The sequence below is a fragment of the Hyperoodon ampullatus genome (assembly GCF_949752795.1).
Source record: "Hyperoodon ampullatus genome assembly, chromosome: 1".
NCBI lineage: Eukaryota > Metazoa > Chordata > Mammalia > Artiodactyla > Ziphiidae > Hyperoodon > Hyperoodon ampullatus.
Genome location: NC_136914.1, coordinates 116,429,553 through 116,443,962, shown reverse-complemented (window position 1 = coordinate 116,443,962; position 14,410 = coordinate 116,429,553). Strand labels below are relative to the sequence as shown.

The window sequence follows — 14,410 nt, the reverse complement described above, 5'->3', positions numbered from 1 at the left end:
CAACATTGTAAATCAACTACATTTCAGTTAAAAAAAAAAAAAAAAAAGAGAGGAATCCAGCTGAAGGCATGGCAGGTCTGGCTGAGTTTTGAAGCCCAGTGTGAAATGATTGCTTGTGTGTGTTTCGGGTCACTTCTTTTCACTGAATACATGTCATTTGTACGTGTGCTTCTCTAGCTCTTAATTTGCCAGCTAATGTCGAAGATGTTTGTCCAAATATACCATCTTTGGAGAAACTCATGGAAGAAATTGTGGACTTAGCTGAGTCCGGTATTCGCTATACACAAATGCCACATGTGATGGAAGTTATCCTGCCCATGCTGTGTAGCTACATGTCTCATTGGTGGGAGCACGGACCCGAGAATAATCCAGGAAGGGCTGAGATGTGCTGCACAGCTCTGAACTCAGAGCACATGAACACGCTGCTGGGAAATATCCTGAAAATCATATATAATAACTTGGGAATTGATGAGGGAGCCTGGATGAAAAGGTTAGCAGGTAAGACTGGGAAGGAATGTGCCACTTCCATTTGTTTATTTCCAAAAAGATTTGAAATACAGAAGACTAAAATTTTTCTGTCTTAATCTTTGTGAATATTTGCTCTGTGCTCAAAAAATATTCTGAATTACTTCTGTCATGCTGTTCTAAAAAAATAATAGATTTAATCAGACATTGGGTAACTTTCCATATAGTTACTACTTTTAAGTGAGTAAACATTTTCTAGATTTGACTAATCTCGCTAAGATTAATCAGTGAACACAGCAGTAAAAATTAATGATTCTGCAGACAGAGACAAAAATAAAACTGGATTTTGAAGCCACCCAGGTTTAGTCATCTCTCTTAGCAGGAATGGGGGAGGATAATCAAAAGATACAAATATTTACATTTAAGCTTCTCTATCATTGCACTATTTATATTGAGTAATTGGAAGCAATTTGAACGCCCAGCCACTAGCATATGGCTAAATAGGTTGGCACATCCATATACCAGAATATTATGCTTTTTTTCAAACATTAAGATTTCAACAATATTTTATGATGTGGAAAATATTCAGTATATCATGGAGGATTAAAAGAAGAACTTTAAAAATTTGAATTCAGAAGTTTACATATGATATTACTTATTGGGAAAATTTCCAAAAAAACTACACCAAAGTCTTACTAATTTCGGTAGGGTAATTATGGTTGATTTTTAACATTTCTCTTTTATACACTTCCCCAGTGTATGTATGTTACTCTTAGGGAGAAAAATATTCCTTTTAAAATGGCCTAAAAAACAAACTTATGGTTACCAAAGGGGAAAGGTGAGGGGGAGGGATTAATATATACACACTACTATATATAAAATAGGTAATCAACAAGGACGTACTCTATAGCACAGGGAACTCTGCTCAATATTTTGTAATAACCTATATGGGAAAAGAACCTGAGAAAGAACGGATATGTGTTTATGTATAACTGAATCACTTTGCCGTCTACCTGAAACTAACACAGCATTGTAAATCTGTTATAAAGTAAAAATTAAATTTAAAAAAATGGCCTAATCAAGTTTAGAACTGTTGCTAACAACTACAACTATTATTAAATAAAAGAGCAGTATTATATGTAATCTAACTCTTCCACTGGGACAAGGATGGGGACAGTTATAATGAGATGGCGTAGTAGTTAAGTAGGTAGTGGTCTCATATAAGTATTCAGTGGTGTGTATCTCTTTCTAAAAAAAGGCCCGGGGGAACTTTTCCATTTGGGGACTTTTCTTCTTTGTGTGAAAATAATTGATTTCCAAAGTGAATGAAGGCCTTTTTAAAAATTCTAAATTAGCTGCCAATTTTTTTCTTTCTTTCTTTTTTGAAAACAAGGAAGCACATCAGTTTCAATTCAGTAATCATTTTTGAACAGCAGCTATATAATTAGGTTTGGGACTAGAAAAAGGACTGCGGCATGGGCTGAATTCTAAAGGAAGTCATGTGCTGGAGGAGAGGGAGGCTTAATCATGCTGTACAATTGTGATGACCATCTAATCCTCATTTTAATGAATGTTTATGCAGAGTGGAATATTAATGTCTGTCTTCAAACAGTATTTTCCCAGCCTATTATAAATAAAGTGAAACCTCAGCTCTTGAAAACTCATTTCTTGCCATTAATGGAGAAACTCAAGAAAAAGGCAGCAATGGTGGTATCAGAGGAAGACCATCTGAAATCCGAGGTCAGGGGGGATATGTCCGAGGCTGAACTTCTCATTCTAGACGAGTTCACCACGCTGGCCAGAGATCTCTATGCCTTCTACCCGCTCTTGATTAGATTTGTGGACTATAACAGGTAGAATGTTCAAAAGTGATCTAATTTCTCAAATTAAGTCATAACCTTACTGTGTTCATATGTCCCAGTGGAATTGCTTCATTCATTACTTAGCAATGAGCTTTTTCACAGTGATGACATTATCAGATGCGAATTTCACCAAACATCTTAAAATTACAATTGGAAATCCCATTGTGGAGCAGTCTGCCTTGTGGATGTAAAAGCTAGCACTTTGACAGTTACAGTGTTTAAATTATTTAAAATGTTACAGCTGTACACTGAAGCCATTTATGAGCTCTGTGGACAAGCATGCTCACCCTCAGTTTACTTGGTTTCACGTTTAACTTTAGGAGTGTGATTTTTTTTTTAATTAACTTTAGGGAGTAACTGAGACACCACTTTCTTTATTTATTATGTGATCTAGGGCAAAGTGGCTAAAAGAGCCTAACCCAGAAGCAGAAGATCTTTTCCGCATGGTTGCAGAGGTGTTTATCTACTGGTCAAAATCCCACGTAAGTAGGAAAATACTGACAGTGCTTACTCTCTGGAATATGTTAAGGACTTGCAAAATTTAATGAATTTTCCTATCCCCTTAGTAAATACCTATCAGAGTGTTTCTCAAGGTCATCTCCTTAGTATCACTTAACTGATCAGGAGAGAGACTAGGTTTCCCTGGGGAGTTTGATGCAATATAAGCCTTCTTTTGAGTTTTGTAATTTATCTTCAAACAATCACAGAGATTTTTAATTGTGCTGAGTACTTATCATAATCAGTAGGTTTTTAGATGAATGCCTAGTGTTAGTTTCAAGAATAAGAAAAAGAATCTGAATATGTGCTTTTGAATCTCATGGATATATTTTAAACACAAATCTGTTAATATATGTTATATACGTTCTAACCCAAATTTTTAAAGGTGAAACTATGTGAGCAGTTATAATATTAAAATTAGAATGTTAATATGAGCTGAATGAAAGTTGAGGCTTAGTCTTTTCACTGTCCTTCATACAAAATCTTTTATTACTCATCAATTATTAACATATTTAGTTGGTTACTATGAAATTATTTTGCTTGGGTTATGCTCCTTTAAAAAAGAAACACGTAGGGCTTCCTTGGTGGCGCAGTGGTTGAGTCCGCCTGCCGATGCGGGGGACACGGGTTCGTGCCCCGGTCCGGGAGGATCCCGCGTGCCGTGGAGCGGCTGGGCCCGTGAGACATGGCCGCTGAGCCTGCGCGTCCGGAGCCTGTGCTCCGCAGCGGGAGAGGCCACAACAGTGAGAGGCCCGCGTACCGCAAAAAAAAAAAAAATAATAAAGAAAGAAACACGTATAATTAGATTGTTAACCTCTCTTTTAAAGCTCTGTGATTATTTCTGCTTTTATTCTGTATTTGCTTTCACTACTACCACTGCTTAAACACTTGACTTTGCCAGTGTTTTTATGTTCCTAAATTAAAAATGAATAAAATAATTTTAGGGTATATGAAAAAGTAGATAAAATATCTGACAGAATGGAAAGTTGCGTTATAGTTGTGCATGCCCTTAGGAAATCTGTGTTTATCCCAAAAGGCAGTATATGCTTACCACCAGTTAGTTGGTGTTTGAGTATTCATTCTGCCCCTTGGTAGGTGTGTGACTTGGTTACTTAAATTTTCTGAACCTTAGTATTCCCATCTTTGAAACATACATATTTCTATCTAGTTCCCAGAATTGTTGCCCCCAGCCAAGCACCCTCATTTGATATTCAACAGCTATTTGTTTCCTTTCTTTATAAGTCTTATATATCAAATTACTACTTATCTTTGTAGAAAGTTTAGGTTCCTTTGTAACCTCTATTACATGAACTACTTATCTGTGGTTTTAATTAAAACTTCCTTTGGGACTTCTCAGAATTTCAAAAGAGAAGAGCAGAACTTCGTGGTACAGAATGAAATCAACAATATGTCTTTCCTTATTACGGACACCAAGTCAAAGATGTCCAAGGTATTATTATAATCTGTTTAACTCTCTAGAAAATGTGTGAATATAACGTTCATTAGTTGAATTGGTTGATATTTTTTAGACCTTTTAAAGGTTTGTAACTGGAATTTGATGGATTTGATGATACGTTTACTGATTAAACACACACACACACACACAGTTTTAAGGGTACCTGGGACTTACTGTAATCAGGTGTGGCAAGACATGTAGACATGGAAATGACTGTCATGGAGGAAGAAGATTTTACTCACAGTCCCCTGGAAACAGAAGGCACAGCGTAGAGTGAGGACACATGGGGAAGCACCAGGGTCAGCCATGAGGCGGAGGGAGCAAGGGGAAGATGTGCACAAGAGCCTTTATTATGGTTTCTGTGGAAAGGAGCAGACGAGGTAGGGTAAGCAGGTTTAGCACTGGCTAGCTTGAATCATTTCAGCGGGCTCTGGGGTGTAGGGACTGTCCCTAGTTGTCTGGTATCTGGCCCTGGGTGATGAGGGCAGGTGGATTGAGATTCAGGTAAAGGAGGTGATTGGAGGACAAGGACTCTGAATTGATTGGTTTGTATATGAAAGGCGTGCTTGCAGGCAAGTAATTTTCTATCTCTAGGAATTGACTAACCCTGGGAGGGGCACTCAAAGTTCAGCAGGGACCACGATGTCAAGGCATCACAATACAAAGACATGCTTAGGGCTTCCCTGGTGGCGCAGTGGTTGAGAGTCCGCCTGCCGATGCAGGGGACACGGGTTTGTGCCCCGGTCTGGGAAGATCCCACATGCCGCGGAGCGGCTAGGCCTGTGAGCCATGGCTGCTGAGCCTGCACATCCGGAGCCTGTGCTCTGCAATGGGAGAGGCCACAACAGTGAGAGGCCTGCGTACCGCAAAAAAAAAAAAAAAAAAGACATGCTTAATATACACACACACTCACAAAATTGCCAATCAGTATAATATAGATATAATTAGTCAATAATATGTATTCATCAGAGGAAATGTATGTACATTTATGTGTGTCAAATAAATACACCGCCAAATAATTAGCTGCATTGTTTAAGAACCACATGGATGAATTCTAAGTTCTCACATATGAAATGGAAATTTTTGTTTTCTCCATCACTCATGTTGCGGACTGGAGGACCTTTCAAAACACTGAAAAATATGTGCCTTTATCTTGTGAATTACCACTAAATAAGAAAATGAATATATTAGATGGCGTAACACACAAAATCTGCTACCAAATGACCAAAGATGCAAAATAGTGTGGCACTGTGGCTACGGAAATCAGTCTCGACCAACTCAATAAATTATGGGAAGAGAGATGAACCCCAAGCGTCTATCTGACTTGTTTCATTGTCGACCACCAGGACAATAAAATAGCATCACTCAGTACTCTAGTCTTATTCAGAGTTGTAAATGCCATGTATTTGATTCTATTACACATGAACTCAAAGCTAATGCTGGCTGAAGCTTTGCATGACTAGAACAATTGTCCGACTACTACAGGCTGTTACTCTGGGCACCTGTGCTCTTGAAACACTCATAAAAGATGATAAATTTTCTTTCCTCTGGGCAGACAGTAAGCCTAAAGAGTGAGGAACTGCTCCTTCAGAAGATGCTATACTAAGAGTATATATTTCACAGGGATGTTCTGAACTGAAAACTGTTAGTGAATTACCCTGCTTTGTCAGTATGTTGTCAGTGTAGGCCGGTGTTAACAAAGGCATAGAGAGGACATAAGAGGTCAGTGTTTTCTTTTGGAGGATGACAATGACTCCAGTGTATTATCAAACTCAAGATAAATTAAAGGTCTTCAGAGCAGAGGCCTGCATACCTCTATACAGACATCCTCTTCCCTCTTTTCCATCATTCTAGTCCAAGGATTCTCCAAGCATACACTCAAAGCATTGTACGTCCTGTAACCTAAACTGAGGCATCTACAACCATTGACATTTACTCCTATTTTCAGGAAAAAATCAAAAGTAATGGATAGGAGCATCTCAAATTTAATGTCCCCCCCCAAATTTTGTTAACCCTTTTAGTCTTTTTACCTATGGCTGCTAACACTCTGAGACGAGATAGATCGCAAATAACAGTAATATTGATGAAAAATTTAGAAATCAGTGACTATGCCTTGCTTCTTTGCTTTAAAAATTTTTTTTGCCTGCATATGTGCTTGACATTTTATATTGTGGAAATACAATAAACTTTTTTCCTAGAAAAAATGTTTCCAGTTCAAACAATGGAGTCAAACATACTAACATGTTACCTATATTGTTTTACTAAAGTAATCATGATGTGCATGTGTCAACATTTGGACAGATTTGAGAGTCACTGGTTGGTCATAGCAGTGTCATAACTGCAGTTTTTATCAGTATCATTGAGGTTCTCAGCTGACCACAGATGGCAAGAGGGATTCAGAAGTGGAAGGTAGTCAGGAGATGAGTAAGTTCTTTCCCCAAAAGCTGTATCATTTGGGTCTGGTGTCAAGAATGGATACCAGTAGGGTGGCGAGAGGTCTTACATCTGAAACTGAAATGAACAGAGAGGTGTTCCCTCCTGAAATGCTGAGAGCAGAGAGATGCAGAAAGCTTCAGGGATTTCTGTGACAAGACCTTAAACCATCTGTCTAAGGCGTCACAGCAGTCGATAGAGCCACCCTCCCAGAGTCCTGCAGGAAAAACGAACTCCTTTTGGCCAGAGATTGAGACCAAATGCAAACACCAACCAAAGGACACATTGTCACACATCAGTCTTCAGCCAGTCGCTCGAGCAGGGATAATCACTATATGTATGAAGTGCCATTTCCCAAATTAGAAGAGTATATAAGTTGGCCAGCAGACCAATTTGGAATAGGAAATCTGGGATAGGGAAGCTCATTTTGGCTTAAAGCAAAATATATGTAGCCCAGAGAGAGGCCAGTGCATGTATAATTGGCCATAATACTCTGGGAGTTCTATTTTTCTTATTTTTTGAGGAACCTCCATGCAGTTCCACAGTGGCTGAACCAGTTTGCATTCCTACCAGCAGTGCACAAGGGTTCCCTTTCCTCCACATTCTCACCAGAACTTGTAATCTCTTGTCTTTTTGATGAATAGGCTCACTTTTATCCTTCATATATCTAAATTTTCATAAATCATTTATGATTTTATGTCTATTTTGGGGGGGATTTGTAGGCCATTTTCTTGTAGGAATATTAGAAAATTCTTCCCTTTTTCTTGGTCCTCTATTAAATTTTAGGTTATTTTAGGTGAAATTGTTGGAGCTGTATTTGTGGTGCATGCATGTGTCTGTGTGTGGGTGAGAGAGAGAGAGACAGACAGACACACACACACACACATACAGATTGATTTAAGAGAGAGGTCATTTATTCAACTCCTTAAATCTGCTGTTGACAGAAATGATAAACAATCTGTAATAGGAATAGAAAAGAGTTTTATTTGAGCCAAACTGAGGACTATAACCCGGTAGACACAGATTCAAGAAGCAGTTGAATTATGTTCCGCCATACTACAAAATGGGGGAGACTTACAAAGGCAAACACTGCAAAATTACATAAGTTACTTGTCAAAAATTATGACTGGACCTGGCAAGAAGTAAGTGTGCTTGTTAAGTAAGGATTGGTCTGGGTCCGAAATAGTTGCATAGTTACCAAGGAGATCTTGAGACTACAACGCTGCAGCTGGCAGGGGCTAGCAGATGTTTTGAGAATGGCTGGTGGTGTCCTTGAGACTGGTACAGTTCAGAAAATTCAAGTTCTCTGTGATTCAGGATCCTGTCTCAGACTACATTCACAGTGGCCACTGAGCTCCATGTTGGATGTCTGAGCCACAGTTACTCTATTTTAATTTTTTAAATGCATTTGTTTCTTCAGTGGTTAAAGCAGATGCACAATGCATGTTTGATGGGTCACAAAACAGGCTGTTCTAATTCGCGTAAAATTTAAGTTAAATCATGTGGAAGCCAGAATGACTTTCCCAGATCTCAATATGTGAAAATTTCTTCCATCAGTGCCTACATATTGACCATGTTATTGTGTATTCATATCTGATTCAAATGTTAGGATTGAAAATGAACTACGCAAATTCAATAGTTTTAGCAGTTCTGTTCAAATTATCGAACAGCTCCTATGTGTAAGGCACAGTGCTTGGTTCTGCATATACAAAAAGGAACAAAATAGGTTTGGCCACTTCCCCAATGAAGCTCCATAGTCTGGGGAGGAAATTGGCACCGAACAAGGAAAAACCAGCCCTTATAGATGTACATGAGGATATTTGCTTGCTCGTATATTTAATTTCTTCATACCAACAGTGGACTGTATCACCCATAAAAGTTCAAAGATTTATTGACTGTTCTTTTCAGTTTACAGATTTCCTATGTTATAGAAAGCAAAGATGATATTTTGAGCATAAGTAGGAATTAATTTATCTAGTACTTCTCAAAACTGAGCAGTGTAGAGTTGCCTTTAGTGTTGATTTAAATTATTTTTATTACAAGGTTGCTTAAATATTTATAAATATCAAGCCAGGTATAAGCTCCTTCTACTTTTACAGCAGTAAAACCAAAAGACCTTTACAAGTTAAAATCAAAGAAAACTTCAGCACCAGTAAAATTTAGACTTTAATGTATTGAGTAATATTGTTTTGCAAAAACTAAATTACCAGTATTGGGTAGAAATATGTTTGCATAATTTATATCAATTTCCTTAATTTTTAGGATGGTGGTTCCTCATTTGGGTAATTATTATTATCAGTGTGGTTAGGTTTCCTTTTAGCAAAGAGCTCATGTGAAACCACTGATTCATTATTTTTATGGGTTAATCAATTTAATAGTACAAATAATTATTCACTGGTCTTTTTCTACTAAACTTAGAGTACTCTCTTACAAACTGGTACAGATAAAAGCGGGATCCACACAATAAGTACATCTCTTTGGAAAGTGAATATGATTCTTATTACTGTGGTTCAGATATTGTAGGTTTGATATATCAATATATACTATATATGTAAAAATATAATACATTATATAATATATATTATATTATTAACATATCAGCTACCATTACCATATGATTTCAGATGTTTCAGTACTTTCACTTTGCAAAAAAACTTCTTTCATTATCATGTTGTGATATATTTTGCCTTCTTTTGGGGAAAGCAAATCATTTGTATATTAAATGATCTGAATTTCTCATCCCAAAACTATTACAATATATCATAAAACTATCTTCAATGTTTGATTTATTATTACAAAGAAATTTAACATGCACAAAGAAGTGGATATGGGACAGCTATTCTCATTTTAACATTAGAACATGTCCTCTTAATAGAAAGAAGAATACTCACTACCCAGTGAAAATTAGACTCTGTCATTGGAGGTGACCCTGGCACAAGCACAGTTTTCAACAAAATCACTAGAGAACCCTGAAGTATCATGGCTGTTCTCAGTTGTAAACAGGTTATCCAGAGATAATCCTGAATATTTATGTAACACTGATTAGTATATTACATCTAGATTAAGGCCCTGGGGAGACAAGTGTTCAGCCTGTATAAAAGGCAAATATATGAGAGTTTTATATATGCTGTGTGTGTGTGTGTGTGTGTGTGTGTGTTGCAAAGCAAGCATTTGTCAAAGCAAAAACCATTTATTCTTAATCTTTTTTTTTTTCCTGTTAACCACCAAAAATCATAAAACATGCAGTATCTGAAATTACCATGGATTTTTCATGCATCCATATGACTCTCTAAAATTACAATGTGCATTTTCCTTCTAAAATTATATAGAGGGGGCTTCCCTGGTGGCGCAGTGGTTGAGAGTCCGCCTGCCGATGCAGGGGACACGGGTTCGTGCCCCGGTCTGGGAGGATCCCACATGCCGCGGAGCGGCTTGGCCCATGAGCCATGGCCATTCAGCCTGCGTGTCCGGAGCCTGTGCTCCGCAACGGGAGAGGCCACAACAGTGAGAGGCCCACATACCGAAAAAAAAAAATAAATAAATAAATAAAATAAAATAAAATTATATAGAGGGAATTCCCTGGCAGTCCAGTGGTTAGGACTCGGCGCTTCCACTGCTGGGGGCCTGGGTTCAATCCATGGTCAGGAAACATGATGTGGCCAGATAAACAACAACAACAAAAAAGAAACAAAAAAATAAACCTTTTTTCTTTAAAAAAAAAAAAAGATTATCTAGAAATGCCTACCAGTAAATTCTAGTGATTTGGGAATCTGAGAGTGGGACTTAAAATCAGCAAGAGATGCTGAGAAGGAAAGAGAAAGGCTATCCTCAATAGGATTCCTAAACAATAGGGGCCAGCAGAAAACGAGGAAGATGAAACTACAGGCAAGTTAGAAAAGGCTCATAGTCCTATGAGACAAGAAGTCATTGCAGATTCCAACACTTACCTTTGTTCTGTAGGCAGCTGTTTCTGATCAGGAAAGGAAGAAAATGAAGCGCAAAGGAGACCGGTATTCCATGCAGACCTCTCTTATCGTGGCAGCTCTGAAGCGATTACTGCCCATTGGCTTGAACATCTGTGCCCCTGGGGACCAGGAGCTCATTGCTCTGGCCAAAAATCGATTTAGTCTGGTAAGGCTCCTGTTCCTACCAGTGGGAATGATCATTCAACCTCCAGATGCTCATGTGTTTGGATTCCTTCGTCTCACTGCTCTATGTCAATATTTCATTTGCATTGAATGCTTTATTAAACAATTTTTCTGCACAGGCCCTAGGACTCAGACACAAAGACTGCCTAATATTTTTTTTGGAGGCTGTTTTTATTTCTCAATTACGTTAATCACCCCCAGGGCATATTCAGAAACCAAATAGAAAAGATGGCAACAAGTCACCGGTAGTGGAAAAAAATGGATTTCATATGAACTCCTATATCAAATTTGTGATGAGAGGTTTCTGCAGATTTCTGAAGAGTGATTTTGAATGTTAGATGCATAATGTGCTGATTGTCGTTAGATACGAATTTGACTTTTGAATCAGCAGCTTTTCTCCTTTGTGAGCATCAAGATTGAAGTTCTCAAGATTTCTTGATGGTCTCTGGTTTTCCTCTTCATGGTCACACAGAGAGGATGCAAGTTTTCAAAAATATACATTGGGTTTGCTGTCTTTTATTCATGTAAATTGGAGGACATGTTCCCCCTCCCATGTTCCCACACTGAAGCACCTCTCTGCATATCCAGAGTTTGAGACCCTACCATGAGCAAATTGAAGGGAGTTTGTAGGAAAGGGAGCTGCAGAGATTCAGGCCCATTGGCTTTTGTCTAATATTTGCTTCTCAGGATATGCTCCTCAGTATTACTGGATCCTTGGGGATGTTATTGGGTGCTAATATGACTTCATGGAGATTTCAGAGAATGCTGGAGACATACTTCTGTTTAAACCCAAGGGAACATGCTTCTGCCCTACTTCTTGTGAACTGGAAATTCAGTTGTCTTGAGTCTAGGGCACTTTCACTGGAGTTAAATTAGGTGGTTGTCTTGTTTCAAGTCACAGCAATATCAAAAAAGTATCTGAGCGTTAAGCCCCAGATGTTAATTATCTGAGCGATGTAATACATTTGTTGCATGTATTAAATCCTATAAAGACGTTTGTTCAAACATATACTATTTCAAGAAGTTTATTTCTAATGACTTGTGACAGTCGATGCATTATAAGACTTCATTTAGGTAACATTTATTTCTTGACAGAAAGACACTGAGGATGAAGTTCGAGATATAATCCGCAGTAATATTCACTTACAAGGCAAGGTAAGCCCAATATTATTAGAAAGCACACTTAGCACCTATAAACTAGTTAATCTCTCTTTAGTAGAGTACTACAAATAATGTTACTTTAACAAGTAAGGTAGTGGAAATATATCATCTTAATCAGTCATTATCCTGCTTTCAAATCCTTTTGTATTAATGACTCTCAAGATAACAAATGATGTATTTTTAAAGTAGATCATCGGAGATTGTCAAACTTTGAAAAAAGATGTTGCCAGTTGAAATAAAGGTTGGGAATTTCCTTCATATAGCTGAGTTTGAGGACCTTTGGGACATGGAGACAGGTGTCTATGAAAATTTGATATTTTACACCTAGTGCTCAGAAATTAAATAAGTGTATTTGAGTCATTAGTACATACGAGATAGCAAGAATTAATGTAATAGCAAAGCCAGTGTACATTTAGAAGAGAAACATGAATGGAAACCAAGATAACACATACTTTCTAATGGTGGGTAAAAAATTTGCTCAAAGTAGTTTTTGTAGTCCAAGCATTTACCATTATTTGGAAATGCTTTCATAGTAGTGGATAAACTATTCATTTGTTTACAGGACGTGTTATGTAATATGAGAAGTCTAGCAATTTATTATTTTGACTCAACTCTTTGCTTCTATTCAGATGTCCCTTCTGAGGATTTTTTTTTAATTGTGAAAATGTCCAAATGTCAAAAACTAGTGGCTATAGTATAATGTATCCCTTCCTGGGTATTAAAATGTTTCTTTCCAAAGATCCAAACCATATTCATTTTCTTTTAATACTTGGAATATAATATAAAGGTGCGACATGCTTTTACAGTACTCACATTATTTAGAGCAAATTTCATGTGTACTTTGTTGTGTACTCAATTATCCATTTAATTTTAACTTTAACAGAGTAGGAGATTAATTCCTATAAGAGCACGATCTCTTCGCAGATAGCGCCTCCAGCTGAACCTCAATTTTATACTACATGCATGGGCACTTGAGGCAATCATATGCCCCTGAAAAGATCTCGGGAGCCCCAGGGAATTCAAGACCACATTTTGAGAACCATGGTCCCACGTAGAGACAGAAAGTATTCACTACCTCTTAAGAAGGGGTTTATACCACTCTCAGGAAACAGTCAAATAAAAGTTATGTCTTGGGGCTTCCCTGGTGACGCAGTGGTTGAGAGTCCGCCTGCCGATGCAGGGGACACGGGTTTGTGCCCCGGTCCAGGAAGATCCCACATGCCGCGGAGCGGCTGGACCCGTGAGCCATGGCCGCTGACCCTGCACGTCCGGAGCCTGTGCTCCGACACGGGAGAGGCCACATCAGTGAGAGGCCCGTGTACTGCAAAACAAAACAAAACAAAACAAAACAAAAAAACCCAAAAAACAAAACAAAAAAGGGCTTCCCTGGTGGCGCAGTGGTTGAGAGTCCGCCTGCCGATTCAGGGGACACGGGTTCGTGCCCCGGTCTGGGAAGATCCCACATGCCGCGGAGCGGCTGGGCCCGTGAGCTGTGGCCGCTGAGCCTGCGCGTCCAGAGCCTGTGCTCCGCAATGGGAGAGGCCGCAACGGTGAGAGGCCCGCGTATCGCAAAAAAAAAAAAAAAAAAAGTTATGTCTCGGATAAGCAGGAGGAAATTCTTCCATTATATTCTAGAGGTTACTTGTAGGGATACTTTGGACAATGTATACTGTGTATTGAGGAGTCAGGAGGAACAAAAAAGCTGAAAAGGATGCATATTTATAACCAATATTTCACCTCCAAATGAATGAAACCTGAAAATAAAGACATAATGAATACATATTCTTTGTGACAATTCATTCTATATTTTTTACGCCAGGCGTAAAAATAGGCCCCAAGGCCCTCATGTATATAAAAATAGGCCCCAAGGCCCTCATGTATATTACAGACTTGCAAGCAATGAGTTCTTTTGTTCCCAGCTCTTTCTTGAATACATTGTCTTGAAATTGTAAGACTGGTAATCCTGAGGACAAGAGGGAGTGATTGTATATTAGAAAGAATAATATCTAGAGGTACCAGAGTCCTCAGATGAAAAAAGTATATGGAAGAAAACATCTTATTTTATCAAAAGACAAATGGTGTTGACAAGTCGTTCAGTGCACAGAGCTCTATCTCTGTTTTCCTGTAAGATGAAAGTTATTTTTAACATTTCAAACTACACTTTCTCAGGCTAGGAGTTGTGAAGTTTTAGATGTTGTTTGTTTACTTCTGCTTCATTGCACTCCATCTCCTGTTTTTAAAGCATTTAATGGGAGGAGAAACATATGAGTATTGCTGTGCCCGTTTTTAATGACATAGTTAATCTAAATTATTACTTTGAAGTGCTGTATCCCTGGAAAGATGCTTGCATTGGTCAGTTTCTATGGTTTAAAATAATATTTCTTAAA

General features: G+C 38.2%; 1 protein-coding gene across 2 annotated transcripts in view; it reads left to right on the top strand.

Moving 5' to 3' along the window:
* Nucleotides 1–14,410, top strand: part of RYR2 (ryanodine receptor 2) — a gene marked incomplete at both ends in the record, with an annotated part of 724,637 nt that overhangs the window by 601,326 nt on the left and 108,901 nt on the right. For both annotated transcript variants that reach the window (XM_079725493.1, XM_079725494.1), the window contains 6 exons: nucleotides 178–498; nucleotides 2,078–2,318; nucleotides 2,722–2,809; nucleotides 4,183–4,275; nucleotides 10,675–10,845; nucleotides 11,958–12,017. In XM_079725493.1, coding sequence (XP_079581619.1) covers nucleotides 178–498; nucleotides 2,078–2,318; nucleotides 2,722–2,809; nucleotides 4,183–4,275; nucleotides 10,675–10,845; nucleotides 11,958–12,017 — 974 coding nt within the window. The remainder of the gene's footprint in view (nucleotides 1–177; nucleotides 499–2,077; nucleotides 2,319–2,721; nucleotides 2,810–4,182; nucleotides 4,276–10,674; nucleotides 10,846–11,957; nucleotides 12,018–14,410) is intronic.